This window comes from Oncorhynchus gorbuscha, linkage group LG07, assembly GCF_021184085.1.
Source record: "Oncorhynchus gorbuscha isolate QuinsamMale2020 ecotype Even-year linkage group LG07, OgorEven_v1.0, whole genome shotgun sequence".
In the NCBI taxonomy this organism is placed as follows: Eukaryota; Metazoa; Chordata; class Actinopteri; order Salmoniformes; family Salmonidae; genus Oncorhynchus; species Oncorhynchus gorbuscha.
Window position 1 is genome coordinate 87,345,770 of NC_060179.1, and position 22,510 is coordinate 87,368,279.

At 51.3% G+C, this 22,510-nt stretch overlaps 1 protein-coding gene across 1 annotated transcript in view; it reads left to right on the plus strand.

Moving 5' to 3' along the window:
- The first annotated feature begins 2,918 nt into the window (after positions 1–2,918).
- LOC124039067 (striatin-like) overlaps positions 2,919–22,510 on the plus strand; it is an 84,788-nt gene continuing 65,196 nt past the window's right edge. Inside the window, exons 1-2 of the mRNA XM_046354948.1 lie at positions 2,919–3,069; positions 3,731–4,008. Coding sequence (XP_046210904.1) covers positions 2,919–3,069; positions 3,731–4,008 — 429 coding nt within the window. The remainder of the gene's footprint in view (positions 3,070–3,730; positions 4,009–22,510) is intronic.

Consider the following 22,510-nt stretch of genomic DNA (forward strand, 5'->3'; position numbering starts at 1 on the left):
GCAGCCAGTCAGCCAGCCAGTCTGTCAGTCAACCAATCATCCAGCCAGACAGCCTGTCTACCAGTCAGCCAGACAGCCAGTCAACCAGTCAGTCAGCCAGACAGCCAGTCAGCCAGCCATACTGCCAGTCAACCACTCAGCCAGACAGCCAGTCAACCAGTCAGTCAGCCAGACAGCCAGTCAACAAGTAACTGAGTCAGCCAGACAATCAGTTAATCAGTAGCTCAGTCAGCCAGACAGTCAGCCAGACAGACAACCAGCTAGCCAGCCAGTCAGCCAGACAGACAGACAACCAGCCAGCCAGCCAGCCAGCCAGCCAGACAGTCAGCCAGACAGACAACCAGCCAGCCAGCCAGTCAGACAGTCAGCCAGACTGACAACCAGCCAGCCAGTCAGCCAGCCAGCCAGACAACCAGCCAGCCAGACAGACAGTCAGCCAGACAGACAGCCAGACAGACAGTCAGCCAGACAGACAGACAGCCAGACAACCAGCCTGCCAGGCAGCCAGCCAGTCAGTCAGTCAACCAGTCAGTCAGTCAGACAGCCAGTCAACCAGTCAGTCAGCCAGACAGCCAGTCAACCATTCAGTCAGTCAGCCAGCCAGTCAGTCAGCCATACAGCCAGTCAACCAGTCAGTCAGCCAGACAGCCAGTCAACCATTCAGTCAGTCAGCCAGCCAGTCAGTCAGCCAAACAGCCAGTCAACCAGTCAGCCAGCCAGAAAGCCAGTCAGCCAGCCAGTGAGCCAGTCAACCAGTCAGTCAGTCAGCCAGCCAGCCAGACAGTCAGCCAGTCAACCAGTCAACTAGTAACTGAGTCGGCCAGACAGCCAGTCAACCAGTCAGTCAGCCAGACAGTCAGTCAGTCAACCAGTAGCTCAGTCAGCCAGACATCCAGTCAACCAGTAACTGAGTCAGACAGTCAGTCAGTCAACTAGTAACCTAGTCAGCCAGACAGACAGTCAGTCAGCCAGTAACTCAGTCAGACAGACAGACAGACAGCTAATCAATCGGTATTTAAGTCAGCCAGCCAGACAGCCAGTCAACCAGACAGCAGCCAACCAGCCAGCCAGCCAGGAAGTCAGCCAGCCAGTCATGATTGAGTACTACTCTGTTCAGGTATACTGTGATTTTGCTGTGATCTGATAGGGGTGTCAGTGGACTGACTGTGAACGCTCTGAGAGACTCTGGGTTGAGGTCAGTTATAAAGTAGTCTATAGTACTACTGCTAAGAGATGAGCTATAGGTGTACCTACCATAGGAGTCTCCTCGAAGCCTACCATTGACTATGTACAGACCCAGCGTGCAACAGAGCTGCAGGAGTTGTGACCCATTTTTGTTGGTTGTTTTGTCATAGTTGTGTATAGGGGGGCATATTTGGGAAGGAATACTGTCACCTTTAGGTAGGTGTTTGTCCCCCTGTGTGCTGAGGGTGTCAGGTTCTTGTCCAGTTCTGGCATGTAGGTCACCACAGACTAGTACATGTCCATGGGCCTGGAAATGATTGATTTCGCCCTCCAGGATGGAGAAGCTGTCTTCATTAAAGTATGGGGATTCTAGTGGGGGGGTATAGGTAGCACACAGGAGGACATTTTTCTCTGTTGAGATCATTTCCTTTTGAATTTCTAGCCAAATGTAAAATGTTCCTGTTTTGACTTATTTAGTAGAGAGGGTTAGGTCTGCTCTACTCCAAATTATACCAAATTAGTTTCACACCTGGTAGTTTGGTGGATGGTACTACCAGCTCTCTGTAACCTAGAGGGCAACCAGTGGGTCCATCTCCTCTATACCACCCACCTGGTAGTGTGGTGGATGGGACTACCAGCTCTCTGTAACCTAGAGGGCAACCAGTGGGTCCATCTCCTCTATACCACCCACCTGGTAGTGTGGTGGATGGGACTACCAGCTCTCTGTAACCTAGAGGGCAACCAGTGGGTCCATCTCCTCTATACCACCCACCTGGTAGTGTGGTGGATGGGACTACCAGCTCTCTGTAACCTAGAGGGCAACCAGTGGGTCCATCTCCTCTATACCACCCACCTGGTAGTGTGGTGGATGGGACTACCAGCTCTCTGTAACCGAGAGGGAAACCAGTGGGTCCATCTCCTCTATACCACCCACCTGGTAGTGTGGTGGATGGGACTACCAGCTCTCTGTAACCTAGAGGGCAACCAGTGGGTCCATCTCCTCTATACCACCCACCTGGTAGTGTGGTGGATGGGACTACCAGCTCTCTGTAACCTAGAGGGCAACCAGTGGGTCCATCTCCTCTATACCACCAACCTGGTAGTGTGGTGGATGGGACTACCAGCTCTCTGTAACCTAGAGGGCAACCAGTGGGTCCATCTCCTCTATACCACCCACCTGGTAGTGTGGTGGATGGGACTACCAGCTCTCTGTAACCTAGAGGGCAACCAGTGGGTCCGTCTCCTCTATACCACCCACCTGGTAGTGTGGTGGATGGGACGACCAGCTCTCTGTAACCTAGAGGGAAACCAGTGGGTCCGTCTCTTCTATTCCATGTTTCTTGTAGGATGACAATGTCTGTATTTCCAATTTCTTTGATGAAGACCAGGTTCCTGCTCTTTAGGCCAAAGGCAGACTTCAGACTGTCACGTTCTGACCTTAGTTCCTTTGTTATGTCTTTGTTTTAGTTTGGTCAGGGCGTGAGTTGGGGTGGGTAGTCTGTTCTTTTTTCTATGTTGTATTTATGTGTTTGGCCTGGTATGGTTCTCAATCAGAGGCAAGTGTTGTTCATTGTCTCTGATTGAGAATCATACTTAGGTAGCCTTTTCCCACCTGTGTTTTGTGGGTGATTCTTTTCTGTTTTAGTGTTTTACGCACCTTACAGGACTGTTTCGGTTTTCGTTTATTTTCACATTGTTATTTTGTATTTGAGTGTTCAGTAAAATAAATTAGCATGAACACACCACGCTGCACATTGGTCCGACATTTCATACTCCTCGACGAAGAATTCCGTAACAGAATCACCCACCAACCAAGGACCAAGCAGCATGGTATCGGGCAGCAGCGATCTCCGGACTCGTGGACATGGGAGCAGATACTTGACGGCAAGGGACCCTGATCACAGGCTGGGGAATATTGCCGCCCCAAGGCAGAGCTGGAGGCAGCGAAAGCTGAGGGGCGGCGATATGAGGAGGCAGCACGGCAATGCGAGAATCACTAGAGGCAGCCCCCAAAAAATGCTGGGAGGGGGGACAAGGGGAGTGTGGCAGAGTCACGTTGGAGACCTGAGCCCACTCCTCGTGCTTACCAGAAGAAGCGCAGTACTGGTCAGGTTGGAAACCTGAGCCCACTTCTCGTGCTTACCAGAAGAAGCACAGTACTGGTCAGGTTGGAGACCTGAGCCCACTCCTCGTGCTTACCAGAAGAAGCACAGTACTGGTCAGGTTGGAGACCTGAGCCCACTCCTCGTGCTTACCAGAAGAAGCGCAGTACTGGTCAGGTTGGAAACCTGAGCCCACTCCTCGTGCTTACCAGAAGAAGCACAGTACTGGTCAGGTTGGAGACCTGAGCCCACTTCTCGTGCTTACAAGAAGATGCACAGTACTGGTCAGGCACCGTATTATGCAGTCAAACGCACGGTGTCGCCAGTACGCGCTCACAGCTATAGGCCAGCCCCGCGCAAGTGCCAAGCGAGAGGGGGCGTCCAGCCAGGGCGTGTTGTGCCAGCCCAGCGTGTTTGATCTCCGGTATGCCGTTTCGGCCCAGGGTATCCTGCGCCGGTGCTGCGCTCTGTGTCTCTGGGGCGCTGGGAGGGTGCAGTGCATTCTATGCCTGCACTCCGCCCGTGCCGGGTGAATGTGGGTATTGAGCCTAAGGGAGTGGTGCGAGTGGTATGCACCAGATCTCAAGTGCTCACCCACACCCCGGTTCAACCTGTGCCTGCACTCTGGAGGGTCCGGGCTAAAGGGGTCATCCAGCCTAGAGGAGTGGTGCCAAAGCTGCGCACCAGGGCTCCAGTGCTCCTCCACAGCCCGGTCCATCCGGTGCCTCCTCCACGCACCAGGCATCCTGAAGGTCTCCCCAGCCTGGTGGGTCCTGTGGCAGCCCCACGTACCAGGCTGTCTCTCCGTCTCCTCCCTCCAGGTCCGCCCGTCTGTCCTGAGCTGCCAGAGCCGCCCATCAGTCAGGAGCTGCCAGAGCCGCCCATCAGTCAGGAGCTGCCAGAGCCGCCCATCAGTCTGGAGCTGCCAGAGCCGCCCGGCAGTCAGGAGCTGCCAGAGCCGCCCGTCAATCAGGAGCCGCCCTTCACTCCGGTGCTGCCGGAATTGCCCTTCACTCCGGTGCTGCCGGAATTGCCCTTCACTCCGGCGCTGCCGGAGTCTCCCACCTGTCTGGCGCTGCCGGAGTCTCCCACCTGTCCGGTGCTGCCGGAATCTCCCATCCATTCGGGACCCGCGGCAAGGGTCCCCAGTCCGTGGTCGGTGGCGAGGGTCGCCACTCTAAAGGCACCACGGAGGCGGGTAAAGACTATGGTGGAGTGGGGTCCACATCCCGCACCAGAGCCGCCACCGCGGACAGACGCCCAGCTGGAGTCTGCACCTTTGGGGGGACTGTTCCTTTGTTATGTCTTTGTTTTAGTTTGGTCGGGGCGTGAGTTGGGGTAGGTAGTCTATGTTCTTTTGTCTATGTTGTGTTTATGTGTTTGGCCTGGTATAGTTCTCAATCAGAGGCAGGTGTCGTTTGTTGTTTCGGTTTTCGTTTATTTTCAAGTTGTTATTTTGTATTTGAGTGTTCAGTAAAATAAATGATCATGAACACACCACGCTGCACATTGGTCCAACATTTCATACTCCACATCAGAGGAGGACGAAGAATTCCGTTACACAGACCTTGTATATTCAATCAATCAATCAAATTGACCAAAAAAGCCATTTTTACATTAGCCGATGTCACAAAGTGCTGTACAGAACACCAGCTTAAAACCCCAAACAATGCCTCCTATCCCCCCCTTCCTCCTATCCCTCCTTCCCTTCCTCATATCCCTTCCTCCTACTCCTCCCTTCCTTCCTCCTACTCCTCCCTTCCTTCCTCCTATCCTCCTTCCCTTCCTCCTATCCCTCCCTCCCTTCCTCATATCCTTCCTCCTATCCTCCTTCCCTTCCTCCTATCCCTCCCTCCCTTCCTCCTAACCCTCCCTTCTTCCTATCCCATCCATCCCTCCATTCCTCATATCCTTCCATCCGAACCTTCCTCCTATCCCTCGCTTCCTTCGTTCCTCCTATCCCTCTCTCGTTTCCTCCTATCCCTCCCTCCCTCGTTTCCTCCTATCCTCCCTCCCTCCCTTCCACCTATCCCTTCCTCCTACCCCTCCCTCGTTTCCTCCTATCACTCCCTTCCACCTATCCCTCCCTCCCTCGTTTCCTCCTATCCCTCCCTTCCACCTATACCACCCTCCCTCCCTCCCTCCCTCATTTCCTCATATCCCTCCCTTCCACCTATCCCTCCCTCCCTCGTTTCCTCCTATCCCTCCCTTCCACCTATCCAACCCTCCCTCCTTTCCTCCTATCCTTCCCCTATCCCTCCCTACCTTCCACCTATCTCTCCATCCCCCGTTTCCTCCTATCCCTCCCTCATTTCCACCTATCCCACCCTCCCTCGTTTCCTCCTATCCCTCCCTTCCACCTATCCCACCCTCCCTCCTTTCCTCCTATCCTTCCCCTATCCCTCCCTCCCTACCTTCCACCTATCTCTCCCTCCCTCGTTTCCTCCTATCCCTCCCTCATTTCCACCTATCCCACCCTCCCTCGTTTCCTCCTATCTCTCCCTTCCACCTATCCCTCTCTCCCTCGTTTCCTCCTATCCCTCCCTTCCACTTATCCCACCCTCCCTTCCTCCTATCCCTCCCTTCCACCTATCCCTCCCTCCCTCGTTTCCTCCTATCCCTCCCTTCCACCTATCCCTCCCTCCCTCGTTTCCTCCTATCCCTCCCTTCCACCTATCCCTCCCTCCCTCGTTTCCTCCTATCCCTCCCTTCCACCTATCCCTCCCTCTCTCGTTTCCTCCTATCCCTCCCTTCCACCTATCCCCCCGTCCATCATTTCCTCCTATCCCTTTCTCCTATCCCTCCCTCCCTCATTTCCACCTATCCCACCCTCCCTTGTTTCCTCCTATCCCTCCCTCATTTCCACCTATCCCTCCCTCCCTCGTTTCCTCCTATCCCTCCCTTCCACCTATCCCTCCCTCCCTCGTTTCCTCCTATCCCTCCCTTCCACCTATCCAACCCTCCCTCCTTTCCTCCTATCCTTCCCCTATCCCTCCCTACCTTCCACCTATCTCTCCATCCCCCGTTTCCTCCTATCCCTCCCTCATTTCCACCTATCTCTCCATCCCCCGTTTCCTCCTATCCCTCCCTCATTTCCACCTATCCCACCCTCCCTCGTTTCCTCCTATCCCTCCCTTCCACCTATCCCACCCTCCCTCCTTTCCTCCTATCCTTCCCCCTATCCCTCCCTCCCTACCTTCCACCTATCTCTCCCTCCCTCGTTTCCTCCTATCCCTCCCTCATTTCCACCTATCCCACCCTCCCTCGTTTCCTCCTATCCCTCCCTTCCACCTATCCCTCTCTCCCTCGTTTCCTCCTATCCCTCCCTTCCACCTATCCCACCCTCCCTTCCTCCTATCCCTCCCTTCCACCTATCCCTCCCTCCCTCGTTTCCTCCTATCCCTCCCTTCCACCTATCCCTCCCTCCCTCGTTTCCTCCTATCCCTCCCTTCCACCTATCCCTCCCTCTCTCGTTTCCTCCTATCCCTCCCTTCCACCTATCCCCCGTCCATCATTTCCTCCTATCCCTTTCTCCTATCCCTCCCTCCCTCATTTCCACCTATCCCACCCTCCATTGTTTCCTCCTATCCCTCCCTCATTTCCACCTATCCCTCCCTCCCTCGTTTCCTCCTATCCCTCCCTCATTTCCACCTATCCCTCCCTCCCTCGTTTCCTCCTATCCCTTTCTCCTAACCCTCCCTTCCTCCTAACCCATCCATCCCTCCATTCCTCATATCCTTCCCTCCGAACCTTCCTCCTATCCCTCCCTTCCTTCGTTCCTCTTATACCTTCCTCCTATCACTCCCTCGTTTCCTCCTATCCCTCCCTCCCTCCCTTCCACCTATCTCTCCCTCCCTCCCTTCCTTCCACCTATCTCTCCCTCCCTCCCTTCCTCCTATCACTCCCTCGTTTCCTCCTATCCCTCCCTCCCTTCCTCCTATCCCTCCCATCCCTTCATCTGCAGTGCTAGTCCATTCCACGTGCACCAACACTGTTGCCAAGACTCTCCCCTCTCTGTACCTTCCTCTCCCCCTCCATTCTCCCTCATTCACATTCCACTCCCCTCATTAGATCTGCCCTGCCCCCCAGGAGGCTTTGGCAGTGGCAAAATGTACACACAGCTGTTGCAGCACAGTAATCTTTTGAAAAGGGCGTATTTGAGCATGTGCCAGGCAGGTCCAGGGCAACAGGCCAACTATTTCTCATCTGAAGAGCTGGCCTGGAGTTGACCTGACTGCTGCTGGAGTCCTGAGAGGAGGAAAAATAACACTGGCAGGGAGGGAGGGAGGGAGGGAGGAGGGGAGGGAGGGAGGGAGGAGGGAGGGAGGGAGGGAGGGAGGAGGAGGAGGAGGGAGGGAGGGGGAGGGAGTCAGCATATTTCATTTGCTTCAGCCTCTTTCAAACGCATTCTATCATTACTTTCCTCCTCCTACGTCTCCTGCTCCTCATCTTCTCCTCTCCCACTCCTCCCTCTCCTCCCCTCCTCCTCTCCCCATTCCCCTGTCCCACTCCCTGCCACTCTCCCATTCCCGTCTGTCTCCCTGCCTCTTTTTCCTTCCCATCTGTCTCCCTGCCTCTTTTTCCTTCCCGTCTGTCTCCCTGCCTCTTTTTCCCTCCCGTCTGTCTCCCTGCCTCTTTTTCCTTCCTGTCTGTCTCCCTGCCTCTTTTTCCTTCCTGTCTGTCTCCCTGCCTATTTTTCCTTCCTGTCTGTCTCCCTGCCTCTCTTTCCTGCCTGTCTGTCTCCCTGCCTCTTTTTCCTGCATGTCTGTCTCCCTGCCTCTCTTTCCTGCCTGTCTGTCTCCCTGCCTCTTTTTCCTTCCCGTCTGTCTCCCTGCTTCTCTTTCCTGCCTGTCTGTCTCCCTGCCTCTCTTTCCTGCCTGTCTGTCTCCCTGCCTCTCTTTCCTGCCTGTCTGTCTCCCTGCCTCTCTTTCCTGCCTGTCTGCCTCCCTGCCTCTCTTTCCTGCCTGTCTGTCTCCCTGCCTCTATTTCCTGCCTGTCTGTCTCCCTGCCTCTCTTTCCAGCCTGTCTGTCTCCCTGCCTCTCTTTCCTGCCTGTCTGCCTCTCTGCCTCTCTTTCCTGCCTGTCTGTCTCCCTGCCTCTCTTTCCTGCCTGTCTGTCTCCCTGCCTCTCTTTCCTGCCTGTCTGTCTCCCTGCCTCTCTTTCCTGCCTGTCTGTCTCCCTGCCTCTCTTTCCTGCCTGTCTGCCTCCCTGCCTCTTTTTCCTGCCTGTCTGTCTCCCTGCCTCTCTTTCCTGCCTGTCTGTCTCCCTGCCTCTCTTTCCTGCCTGTCTGCCTCCCTGCCTCTTTTTCCTGCATGTCTTTCTCCCTGCCTCTCTTTCCTTCCTGTCTGTCTCCCTGCCTCTGATGAATGATCAATAAAATAAGCATTAAGGCCCCCTCTGAGTGTCTTCTGAGACATTAAGGCCCCTTCTGAGTGTCTGCTGAGACGTTAAGGTCACCTTTGCTCTTCCTTTGTCTCTGCTAAACTGCTCTCCCCTGGGATTCTGTCTCTTCAGCCACATCATAATAGCTGATTTGTGGGGACATTGTGAGAGAGAGACTGCTAGAGAGGTGGTAATGTGTCTCCCAGACTTGTCACCATGAACACAGACCAGTCACTCTTAAATTTGTGACCCTCTAAGGCTTCTTAACAGCTTCTACCCCCAAGCCATAAGACTCCTGAACAGCGAATCAAAGGCCTACCCTGACCCCTCTTTTACGCTGCTGCTACACTCTGTTTATTATCTATGTATAGTCACTTTAACTATACCTATATGTACATATTACCTAATTTACCTCAACTAAAATAGGGTAGAAGTCAGATGTGACCATGTTGTAGCCATTGCGCTCTGGACTGACTGAGAAAACGTGTGAAGAGAGGGAGAGCGAATGATTTGGTTCTGGATGAGAGAGGGAGGAAGAGTGAGGGAGAGAGAGAGAGAATGTTTTGGTTCTGGATGAGAGAGGGAGGAAGAGTGAGGGAGAGAGAGAGAGAGAATGTTTTGGTTCTGGATGAGAGAGGGAGGAAGAGTGAGGGAGAGAGAGAGAGAATGTTTTGGTTCTGGATGAGAGAGGGAGGAAGAGTGAGGGAGAGAGAGAGAGAATGATTTGGTTCTGGATGAGAGAGGGAGGAAGAGTGAGGGAGAGAGAGAATGATTTGGTTCTGGATGAGAGAGGGAGGAAGAGTGAGGGAGAGAGAGAATGATTTGGTTCTGGATGAGAGAGGGAGGAAGAGTGAGGGAGAGAGAGAATGATTTGGTTCTGGATGAGAGAGGGAGGAAGAGTGAGGGAGAGAGAGAATGATTTGGTTCTGGATGAGAGAGGGAGGAAGAGTGAGGGAGAAAGAATGATTTGGTTCCATTATGTTATGGACTGAGAACACTAGTCAGACAGAACCACTACTGATCCTGAATGGTTCTCCATAGGAGTCTGTAGCTTGCAGCATGATGCCACAGCTCCCCCTGGTGGTAGTCTTTAATGATCACACTGACAAGATTGACACAAACCAAAACATTGTTTTAAAAATTGGCCTGCAGTGTTATATCCTGGTACCACTGTAGACAGGGGTCAGGTTGGCCTGTAGTGTTATATCCTGGTACCACTGTAGACAGGGGTCAGGTTGGCCTGCAGTGTTATACCCTGGTACCACTGTAGACAGGGGTCAGGTTGGCCTGCAGTATTAATACCACGGTACCACTGTAGACAGGGGTCAGGTTGGCCTGCAGTGTTATATCCTGGTACCACTGTAGACAGGGGTCAGGTTGGCCTGCAGTATTAATACCCTGGTACCACTGTAGACAGGGGTCAGGTTGGCCTGCAGTGTTAATACCCTGGTACCACTGTAGACAGGGGTCAGGTTGGCCTGCAGTGTTAATACCCTGGTACCACTGTAGACAGGGGTCAGGTTGGCCTGCAGTGATAATACCCTGGTACCACTGTAGACAGGGGTCAGGTTGGCCTGCAGTGATAATACCCTGGTACCACTGTAGACAGGGGTCAGGTTGGCCTGCAGTATTAATACCCTGGTACCACTGCAGACAGGGGTCAGGTTGGCCTGCAGTATTAATACCCTGGTACCACTGTAGACAGGGGTCAGGTTGGCCTGCAGTATTAATACCCTGGTACCACTGTAGACAGGAGTCAGGTTGGCCTGCAGTATTAATACCCTGGTACCACTGTAGACAGGGGTCAGGTTGGCCTGCAGTATTAATACCCTGGTACCACTGTAGACAGGGGTCAGGTTGGCCTGCAGTATTAATACCCTGGTACCACTGTAGACAGGGGTCAGGTTGGCCTGCAGTATTAATACCCTGGTACCACTGTAGACAGGGGTCAGGTTGGCCTGCAGTATTAATACCCTGGTACCACTGTAGACAGGGGTCAGGTTGGCCTGCAGTATTAATACCCTGGTACCACTGTAGACAGGGGTCAGGTTGGCCTGCAGTATTAATACCCTGGTACCACTGTAGACAGGGGTCAGGTTGGCCTGCAGTATTAATACCCTGGTACCACTGTAGACAGGGGTCAGGTTGGCCTGCAGTATTAATACCCTGGTACCACTGTAGACAGGGGTCAGGTTGGCCTGCAGTATTAATACCCTGGTACCACTGTAGACAGGGGGTTGGCAGTATTAATGGCCACTGTAGACAGGGGTCAGGTTGGCCTGCAGTATTAATACCCTGGTACCACTGTAGACAGGGGTCAGGTTGGCCTGCAGTGATAATACCCTGGTACCACTGTAGACAGGAGTCAGGTTGGCCTGCAGTATTAATACCCTGGTACCACTGTAGACAGGGGTCAGGTTGGCCTGCAGTATTAATACCACGGTACCACTGTAGACAGGGGTCAGGTTGGCCTGCAGTGATTATACCCTGGTACCACTGTAGACAGGGGTATCCTGGTACCACTGTAGACAGGGTCAGGTTGGCCTCAGGTTGGCCACTGCAGGTATTAATACCCTGGTACCACTGTAGACAGGGGTCAGGTTGGCCTGCAGTATTAATACCCTGGTACCACTGTAGACAGGGGTCAGGTTGGCCTGCAGTATTAATACCAGGTTGGCGGTACCACTGTAGACAGGGGTCAGGTTGGCCTGCAGTATTAATACCCTGGTACCACTGTAGACAGGGGTCAGGTTGGCCTGCAGTATTAATACCCTGGTACCACTGTAGACAGGGGTCAGGTTGGCCTGCAGTATTAATACCACGGTACCACTGTAGACAGGGGTCAGGTTGGCCTGCAGTATTAATACCACAGTACCACTGTAGACAGGGGTCAGATTGGCCTGTAGTATTAATACCCTGGTACCACTGTAGACAGGGGTCAGGTTGGCCTGCAGTGTTATACCCTGGTACCACTGTAGACAGGGGTCAGGTTGGCCTGCAGTATTAATACCCTGGTACCACTGTAGACAGGGGTCAGGTTGGCCACTGTAGACAGTATTAATACCCTGGTACCACTGTAGACAGGGGTCAGGTTGGCCTGCAGTATTAATACCCTGGTACCACTGTAGACAGGGGTCAGGTTGGCCTGCAGTATTAATACCCTGGTACCACTGTAGACAGGGGTCAGGTTGGCCTGCAGTATTAATACCCTGGTACCACTGTAGACAGGGGTCAGGTTGGCCTGCAGTATTAATACCCTGCAGTATTAATACCCTGGTACCACTGTAGACAGGGGTCAGGTTGGCCTGCAGTATTAATACCCTGGTACCTGGTACCACTGTAGACAGGGGTCAGGTTGGCCTGCAGTATTAATACCCTGGTACCACTGTAGACAGGGTCAGGTTGGCCTGCAGTATTAATACCCTGGTACCACTGTAGACAGGGGTCAGGTTGGCCTGCAGTGATAATACCCTGGTACCACTGTAGACAGGGGTCAGGTTGGCCTGCAGTATTAATACCCTGGTACCACTGTAGACAGGGGTCAGGTTGGCCTGCAGTATTAATACCCTGGTACCACTGTAGACAGGGGTCAGGTTGGCCTGCAGTATTAATACCCTGGTACCACTGTAGACAGGGGTCAGGTTGGCCTGCAGTATTAATACCCTGGTACCACTGTAGACAGGGGTCAGGTTGGCCTGCAGTATTAATACCCTGGTACCACTGTAGACAGGGGTCAGGTTGGCCTGCAGTGATAATACCCTGGTACCACTGTAGACAGGAGTCAGGTTGGCCTGCAGTATTAATACCCTGGTACCACTGTAGACAGGGGTCAGGTTGGCCTGCAGTATTAATACCACGGTACCACTGTAGACAGGGGTCAGGTTGGCCTGCAGTGTTATATCCTGGTACCACTGTAGACAGGGGTCAGGTTGGCCTGCAGTATTAATACCCTGGTACCACTGTAGACAGGGGTCAGGTTGGCCTGCAGTATTAATACCCTGGTACCACTGTAGACAGGGGTCAGGTTGGCCTGCAGTATTAATACCCTGGTACCACTGTAGACAGGGGTCAGGTTGGCCTGCAGTATTAATACCCTGGTACCACTGTAGACAGGGGTCAGGTTGACCTGCAGTATTAATACCCTGGTACCACTGTAGACAGGGGTCAGGTTGGCCTGCAGTATTAATACCCTGGTACCACTGTAGACAGGGGTCAGGTTGGCCTGCAGTATTAATACCCTGGTACCACTGTAGACAGGGGTCAGGTTGGCCTGCAGTATTAATACCCTGGTACCACTGTAGACAGGGGTCAGGTTGGCCTGCAGTGATAATACCCTGGTACCACTGTAGACAGGGTCAGGTTGGCCTGCAGTATTAATACCCCTGGTACCACTGGTAGAGACAGGGGTCAGGTTGGCCTGCAGTATTAATACCCTGGTACCACTGTAGACAGGGGTCAGGTTGGCCTGCAGTATTAATACCCTGGTACCACTGTAGACAGGGGTCAGGTTGGCCTGCAGTATTAATACCCTGGTACCACTGTAGACAGGGGTCAGGTTGGCCTGCAGTATTAATACCCTGGTACCACTGTAGACAGGGGTCAGGTTGGCCTGCAGTATTAATACCCTGGTACCACTGTAGACAGGGGTCAGGTTGGCCTGCAGTATTAATACCCTGGTACCACTGTAGACAGGGGTCAGGTTGGCCTGCAGTATTAATACCCTGGTACCACTGTAGACAGGGGTCAGGTTGGCCTGCAGTATTAATACCACGGTACCACTGTAGACAGGGGTCAGGTTGGCCTGCAGTGTTAATACCACGGTACCACTGTAGACAGGGGTCAGGTTGGCCTGCAGTATTAATACCCTGGTACCACTGTAGACATGGGTCAGGTTGGCCTGCAGTATTAATACCCTGGTACCACTGTAGACAGGGGTCAGGTTGGCCTGCAGTATTAATACCCTGGTACCACTGTAGACAGGGGTCAGGTTGGCCTGCAGTATTAATACCCTGGTACCACTTTAGACAGGGGTCAGGTTGGCCTGCAGTATTAATACCCTGGTACCACTGTAGACAGGGGTCAGGTTGGCCTGCAGTATTAATACCCTGGTACCACTGTAGACAGGGGTCAGGTTGGCCTGCAGTATTAATACCCTGGTACCACTGTAGACAGGGGTCAGGTTGGCCTGCAGTATTAATACCACGGTACCACTGTAGACAGGGGTCAGGTTGGCCTGCAGTATTAATACCACAGTACCACTGTAGACAGGGGTCAGATTGGCCTGTAGTATTAATACCACGGTACCACTGTAGACAGGGGTCAGGTTGGCCTGCAGTGTTATACCCTGGTACCACTGTAGACAGGGGTCAGGTTGGCCTGCAGTATTAATACCCTGGTACCACTGTAGACAGGGGTCAGGTTGGCCTGCAGTATTAATACCCTGGTACCACTGTAGACAGGGGTCAGGTTGGCCTGCAGTGTTTGTGTGTTATTAGTTTAAGCAGACAGTGTTTGTCTGTTGTTTTGACTTAGATGAGGATCAGATTGTCAGTATCTCCCTAGGAGAGGTGGAGTCAGGCGCAGGAGAGCAAGAATTTCAACCATTTGCGCAATTTATTTTTTATTTTTTGCTTTGTTAGTAACTTTAAAAAAAAATGTATTTTGTACATCATGTTGTTGCTATCGTCTCTTATGACCGAAAATACTTTCTGGACATCAGAACTGGGATTACTCACCAAGTCCGAAGAGAAAGATATACTGCTCTCCCAGGAACAGGCCCAGATCCCCGTCATTTGGTGATGAAAAGACGGAGGAAAAGAGGACGCAGATCAGGCTGCTTTTGAGAATCCGTAGGCGAGCAAGTAAACTCCCACTGCCATCAATTCTACTTGCTAGCATGCAATCACTGGGAAATAAAATTGATGGTCTACAATTACGATTTTCCTAACAACGGGACATTAAAAACGGTAATATCTCATGTTTCACAGAGTCGTGACTAAACGACGACACGGACAATATAGAGCTTGAGGGATCTTCAATGCACCGGCAGAACAGAGAAGCTATGTCTGGTAAGATGAGGGGTGGTGGTGTGTGTCTTTTTGTCAATTACAGCTGGTGCGAGATGTCTAATATTAAAGAAGTCTCAAGGTATTGAGATAGAGTACCTCATGATGAGCTGTAGACCACACTATCTCCCAAGATTTCTCATCTATATTATTCGTAGCCGTCTATTTACCACCACAGGCCGATGCTGGCACTAAGACCGCTCTCAACCAACTCTATAAGGCCATAAGCAAACAGGAAAATGCTCACCCAGAAGCAGCGCTCCTAGTGGCCGGGGACTTTAATGCAGGCAAACCTAAATCAGTTTAACCACATATTTATCAGCATGTCACATGTGCAACCAGATTTTTAAAAAAAAACTTTACATCACACAGAGATGCATGCAAAGCTCTCCCTCGCTCTCCATTTGGCAAATATGACCATAAATCAATCCTCCTGATTCCTCCTTACAAGCAAAAACTAAAGCAAGAAGTACCAGAGATTCGCTCGATACGAAAGTGGTCAGATGACGCGGATGCTACGCTGCAGGACAGTTTTGCTAGCACAGACTAGAATATGTTACGGGATTCATCCAATGGCATTGAGGAGTATATCACCTCAGTCATCGGCTTCATCAATAAGTGCATCGAGGATTTCATTCCAACTGTGACGGTACGTACATTTCCCAACCAAAAGCCATGGATTACAGGCAACATCCGTATCAAGCTAAAGGCTAGAGCTGTCGCTTTCAAGGAGCGGGACACTAATCCGGACGCCTCTAAGAAATCTTGCTATGCCCTCAGACGAACGATCAAACAAGCAAAGCGTCAATACAAGATTAAGATTGAATCCTACTACACCGGCTCTGAAGCTCGTCGGATGTGGCAGGGCCTGCAAACTATTACAGACTGGGCTTGAAAACTATTATGAACTACAAAGAAAAACCCAGATGCGAGCTGCCCAGTGACACGAGCCTACCAGATGAGCTAAATGCCTTTTAAGCTCATTTTGAGGCAAGCAACACTGAAGCGTGCACAAGATCACCAGCTGTTCTTGGTGACGGTGTGATAACGCTCTCGGTAGCCGATGTGAGCAAGACCTTTAAACAGGTCAACATTCAAAGTCGCGGGGCCAGACGGATTACCAGGACACCCCCCCTCGGATTCATGCTGTGGGGGGAGATCTTCGTGGGCTATATGCCTTGTCTCAGGGTAGTAGGCTGGTGGTTGAAAATATCCCTCTAGTGGTGTGGCAATGTTTGTTGGGTTATATCCATGCTGTTATATCTGGAGTATTTCTCCTGTCTTATCCGGTGTCCTGTGTGAATTTATTCTCTCTAATCCTCTCTCTCTTTTACGTCCCTCTCCGACCTCTAACCCCCTCCAGTACATGGAAAGACATGAAGCAACAGTGTCTGGTGCAGCTCCAATGTCACAGTGGACCACGTGTGTTTTTATGTCTATTGTGACAGGCAATCATTCTGATGGGCAATAAAATACACTACACTACCAAAAGTATGTGGACACCTGCTCGTTGAAACATCTCACTCTAAAATCAAGGGCATTCATATGGAGTTGATCCCCCCTTTGCTGCTGTAACAGCCTCCCCTCTTCTGAGGATTTCCACTAGATGTTGGAACATTGCTGTGGAGACTTGTTTCCATTCAGCCGCAAGAGTATTAGTGAGGTTGAGGACTGATGTTGGACGATTAGGCCTGGCTCGCAGTCGGTGTTCCAATTCATCCCGAAGGTGTTTGATGGGGTTCAGTTCAGAGCTCTGTGTAGGCCAGTCAAGTTCTTCCACACCGATCTCAACAAGCCATTTGTGTATGGACCTCGCTTTGTGTACGGGGGCATTGTTATGCTGAAACAGGAAAGGGCCTTCCCCAAACTATTGCCACAAAGTTGGAAGCACAGAATCATCTAAAATGTTAAGATTTCCCTTCACTGGAACTAAGGGGCCAGAACAATGACAAACAGCCCAGACCATTATTCCTCCTCCACCAAACTTTACTGTTGGGGAAGGTAGCATTCTCCTGGCATCCGCCAAACCTAACCCAGTCCATTTCGGACTGCCAGATGGTGAAGCGTGATTCATCACTCTGGAGAAAGCATTTCCACTGCTCCATAATCCAATGGCGGCGAGCTTTACACCACTCGCTTGGCATTGCGCTTGGTGATCTTAGGCTTTTGTGCGGCTGCTCAGCCATGGAAACCCATTTCATGAAGCTCCCGACAAACAGTTCTTGTGCTGATGTTGATTCCAGAGGCAGTTTAGAACTCTGTAGTGAGTGTTGCAACTGAGGACAGACGATTTATAAGCGCTATGTGCTTCAGCACTTGGCACAATGTTCCAACGTTCTGTAAGGAATATCTTCCGAAGAGGAGAGGCGAAAAGGATCGGAGGACCAATATGCGGCGTGGTAAGTGTTCATGGTTCTTTAATCAGAGAAACTATACATGAACAGAATACAAAACAAGAAACGTGAAAACCCGACAACAGTCCCGTGTGGCACAAACACTGACACAGGAGACAACCACCCACCAAAATACTCAAATTTGGCTGCCTAAATATGGTTCCCAATCAGAGACAATGATAAACACCTGCCTCTGATTGAGAACCACTCTAGGCAACCATAGACTTACCTAGACAACTACACTGAACACAACCCCATAAATCTAATAAACCCCTAGACAAGACAAACACAATAAATCACCCATGTCACATCCTGGCCTAACTAAAATAATAAAGAAAACACAGATAACTAAGGCCAGGGCGTGACACGTTCTGTGAGCTTGTGTGGCCTATCACTTCGCGGCTGAGCCGTTGTTATATCTGGACGTTTCCACTTCACAATAACAGCACTCACAATAACAGCACTCATAAGCAAGGCGCTAAAAGAGATGGCCGCCTCGCTTCACGTTCCTATGCAGTATTTTGTTTTTTTATGTGTAATTTCTTACATTGTTATCCCAGATAATCTTAGGTTTTATTACACACAGTCGGGAGGAACTATTGGATATAAGAGCAACGCCAACTCACCATCATTACGACCAGGAATACGACTTTCCCGAAGCGGATCCTCTGTTTTGCCCACCACCCAGGACAATGGATTGTATCCCAGCCGGCGAACCAAAACCACGACGCCGTAAAAGGGGCAGACGAAGTGGTTTTCTGGTGAGGCTCCGGAGACGGGCACATCACGCACCGCTCCCAAGCATACTACTAGCCAATGTCCAGTCTCTTGACAACAAGGTTGATGAAATCCGAGCAAGGGTAGCATTCCAGAGAGACATCAGAGACTGTAACTTCATGGAAACATGGCTCACTAGAGAGACGCTATCGGAGTCGGTGCAGCCAGCTGGTTTCTTCACGCATCGCGCCGACAGAAACAAACATCTTCCTGGTAAGAAGAGGGGCGGGGGTGAATGCCTTATGATTAATGAGACGTGGTGTAATCATAACAACATACAGGAACTCAAGTCCTTCTGTTCACCTGACTTAGAATTCCTCACAATCAAATGCCAATCTACCAAGAGAATTATCTTCGATTATAATCACAGCCGCATATATTTCCCCCCCAAGCAGACACATTGATGGCCCTGAACGAACTTCATTTGACTCTATGTAAACTGGAAACCACATATCCCGAGGCCGCATTCATTGTAGCTGTTCATTTTAACAAGGTTAATATGAAAACAAGACTCCCTAAATTCTATCAGCATATCGATTGTGCAACCAGGGCAAAACCCTGGAGTTGGGTCAGTGTCAATGACAGTGTGTTGGCAGCAGCCACTCAGTGTTAGTGGTGGCTGTTTAACAGTCTGATGGCCTTGAGATAGAAGCTGTTTTTCAGTCTCTCGGTCCCAGCTTTGATGCACCTGTACTGACCTCGCCTTCTGGATGATAGCGGGGTGAACAGGCAGTGGTTCGGGTGGTTGATGTCCTTGATGATCTTTATGGCCTTCCTGTAACAACGGGTGGTGTAGGTGTCCTGGAGGGCAGGTAGTTTGCCCCCGGTGATGCGTTGTGCAGTCCTCACTACCCTCTGGAGAGCCTTACGGTTGAGGGCGGAGCAGTTGCCGTACCAGGCGGTGATACAGCCCGCCAGGATGCTCTCGATTGTGCATCTGTAGAAGTTTGTGAGTGCTTTTGGTGACAAGCCGAATTTCTTCAGCCTCCTGAGGTTGAATAGGCGCTGCTGCGCCTTCTTCACGACGCTGTCAGTGTGAGTGGACCAATTCAGTTTGTCTGTGATGTGTATGCCGAGGAACTTAAAACTAGCTACCCTCTCCACTACTGTTCCATCGATGTGGATAGGGGGGTGTTCCCTCTGCTGTTTCCTGAAGTCCACAATCATCTCCTTAGTTTTGTTGACGTTGAGTGTGAGGTTATTTTCCTGACACCACACTCCGAGGGCCCTCACCTCCTCCCTGTAGGCCGTCTCGTCGTTGTTGGTAATCAAACCTACCACTGTTGTGTCGTCCGCAAACTTGATGATTGAGTTGGAGGCGTGCGTGGCCACGCAGTCGTGGGTGAACAGGGAGTACAGGAGAGGGCTCAGAACGCACCCTTGTGGGGCCCCCCGTGTTGAGGATCAGCGGGGAGGAGATGTTGTTGCCTACCCTCACCACCTGGGGGCGGCCCGTCAGGAAGTCCAGTACCCAGTTGCACAGGGCGGGGTCGAGACCCAGGGTCTCGAGCTTAATGACGAGCTTGGAGGGTACTATGGTGTTGAATGCCGAGCTGTAGTCGATGAACAGCATTCTCACATAGGTATTCCTCTTGTCCAGGTGGGTTAGGGCAGTGTGCAGTGTGGTTGAGATTCTATCGTCTGTGGACCTATTTGGGCGGTAAGCAAATTGGAGTGGGTCTAGGGTGTCAGGTAGGGTGGAGGTGATATGGTCCTTGACTAGTCTCTCAAAGCACTTCATGATGACGGAAGTGAGTGCTACGGGGCGGTAGTCGTTTAGCTCAGTTACCTTAGCTTTCTTGGGAACAGGAACAATGGTGGCCCTCTTGAAGCATGTGGGAACAGCAGACTGGTATAGGGATTGATTGAATATGTCCGTAAACACACCGGCCAGCTGGTCTGCGCATGCTCTGAGGGCGCGGCTGGGGATGCCGTCTGGGCCTGCAGCCTTGCGAGGGTTAACACGTTTAAATGTCTTACTCACCTCAGCTGCAGTGAAGGAGAGACCGCATGTTTCCGTTGCAGGCCGTGTCAGTGGCACTGTATTGTCCTCAAAGCGGGCAAAAAGTTATTTAATCTGCCTGGGAGCAAGACATCCTGGTCCGTGACTGGGCTGGATTTCATCTTGTAGTCCGTGATTGACTGTAGACCCTGCCACATGCCTCTTGTGTCTGAGCCATTGAATTGAGATTCCACTTTGTCTCTGTACTGACGCTTAGCTTGTTTAATAGCCTTACGGAGGGAATAGCTGCACTGTTTGTATTCAGTCATGTTGCCAGACACCTTGCCCTGATTAAAAGCAGTGGTTCGCGCTTTCAGTTTCACGCGAATGCTGCCATCAATCCACGGTTTCTGGTTAGGGAATGTTTTTATCGTTGCTATGGGAACGACATCTTCGACGCACGTTCTAATGAACTCGCACACCGAATCAGCGTATTCGTCAATATTCCCATCTGACGCAATACGAAACATGTCCCAGTCCACGTGATGGAAGCAGTCTTGGAGTGTAGAGTCAGCTTGGTCTGACCAGCGTTGGACAGACCTCAGCGTGGGAGCCTCTTGTTTTAATTTCTGCCTGTAGGCAGGGATCAGCAAAATGGAGTCGTGGTCAGCTTTCCCGAAAGGGGGGCGGGGCAGGGCCTTATATGCGTCGCGGAAGTTAGAGTAACAATGATCCAAGGCTGTCTCTCCATGCATCTTGGTCCTAGGCTTTGGGATAGTTAAAAGGCTGTCTCTCCATGCATCTTGGTCCTAGGCTTTGGGATAGTTAAAAGGCTGTCTCTCCATGCCTCTTGGTCCTAGGCTTTGGGATAGTTAAAAGGCTGTCTCTCCATGCCTCTTGGTCCTAGGCTTTGGGATAGTTAATAGGCTGTCTCTCCATGCCTCTTGGTCCTAGGCTTTGGGATAGTTAATAGGCTGCCTCTCCATGTCTCTTGGTCCTAGGCTTTGGGATAGTTAAAAGGCTGTCTCTCCATGCCTCTTGGTCCTAGGCTTTGGGATAGTTAAAAGGCTGTCTCTCCATGCCTCTGGGTCCTAGGCTTTGGGATAGTTAAAAGGCTGTCTCTCCATGCCTCTTGGTCCTAGGCTTTGGGATAGTTAAAAGGCTGTCTCTCCATGCATCTTGGTCCTAGGCTTTGGGATAGTTAAAAGGCTGTCTCTCCATGCCTCTTGGTCCTAGGCTTTGGGATAGTTAAAAGGCTGTCTCTCCATGCATCTTGGTCCTAGGCTTTGGGATAGTTAAAAGGTTGTCTCTCCATGCCTCTTGGTCCTAGGCTTTGGGATAGTTAATAGGCTGCCTCTCCATGTCTCTTGGTCCTAGGCTTTGGGATAGTTAAAAGGCTGTCTCTCCATGCCTCTGGGTCCTAGGCTTTGGGATAGTTAAAAGGCTGTCTCTCCATGCCTCTTGGTCCTAGGCTTTGGGATAGTTAAAAGGCTGTCTCTCCATGCCTCTGGGTCCTAGGCTTTGGGATAGTTAAAAGGCTGTCTCTCCATGCCTCTTGGTCTTGGGCTTTGGGATAGTTAAAAGGCTGTCTCTCCATGCCTCTGGGTCCTAGGCTTTGGGATAGTTAAAAGGCTGTCTCTCCATGCCTCTTGGTCTTGGGCTTTCGGATAGTTAAAAGGCTGTCTCTCCATGCCTCTGGGTCCTAGGCTTTGGGATAGTTAAAAGGCTGTCTCTCCTTGTCTCTTGGTCCTAGGCTTTGGGATAGTTAAAAGGCTGTCTCTCCATGCCTCTGGGTCCTAGGCTTTGGGATAGTTAAAAGGCTGTCTCTCCATGCCTCTTGGTCCTAGGCTTTGGGATAGTTAAAAGGCTGTCTCTCCATGCCTCTGGGTCCTAGGCTTTGGGATAGTTAAAAGGCTGTCTCTCCATGCCTCTTGGTCCTAGGCTTTGGGATAGTTAAAAGGCTGTCTCTCCATGCCTCTGGGTCCTAGGCTTTGGGATAGTTAAAAGGCTGTCTCTCCATGCATCTTGGTCCTAGGCTTTGAGATAGTTAAAAGGCTGTCTCTCCATGCCTCTTGGTCCTAGGCTTTGGGATAGTTAAAAGGCTGCCTCTCCATGTCTCTTGGTCCTAGGCTTTGGGATAGTTAAAAGGCTGTCTCTCCATGCCTCTTGGTCCTAGGCTTTGGGATAGTTAAAAGGCTGCCTCTCCATGTCTCTTGGTCCTAGGCTTTGGGATAGTTAAAAGGCTGTCTCTCCATGCCTCTTGGTCCTAGGCTTTGGGATAGTTAAAAGGCTGTCTCTCCATGCCTCTTGGTCCTAGGCTTTAGGATAGTTAAAAGGCTGTCTCTCCATGCCTCTTGGTCCTAGGCTTTGGGATAGTTAAAAGGCTGTCTCTCCATGCCTCTTGGTCCTAGGCTTTGGGATAGTTAATAGGCTGTCTCTCCATGCATCTTGGTCCTAGGCTTTGGGATAGTTAATAGGCTGCCTCTCCATGTCTCTTGGTCCTAGGCTTTGGGATAGTTAAAAGGCTGTCTCTCCATGCCTCTTGGTCCTAGGCTTTGGGATAGTTAAAAGGCTGTCTCTCCATGCATCTTGGTCCTAGGCTTTGGGATAGTTAAAAGGCTGTCTCTCCATGCCTCTTGGTCCTAGGCTTTGGGATAGTTAATA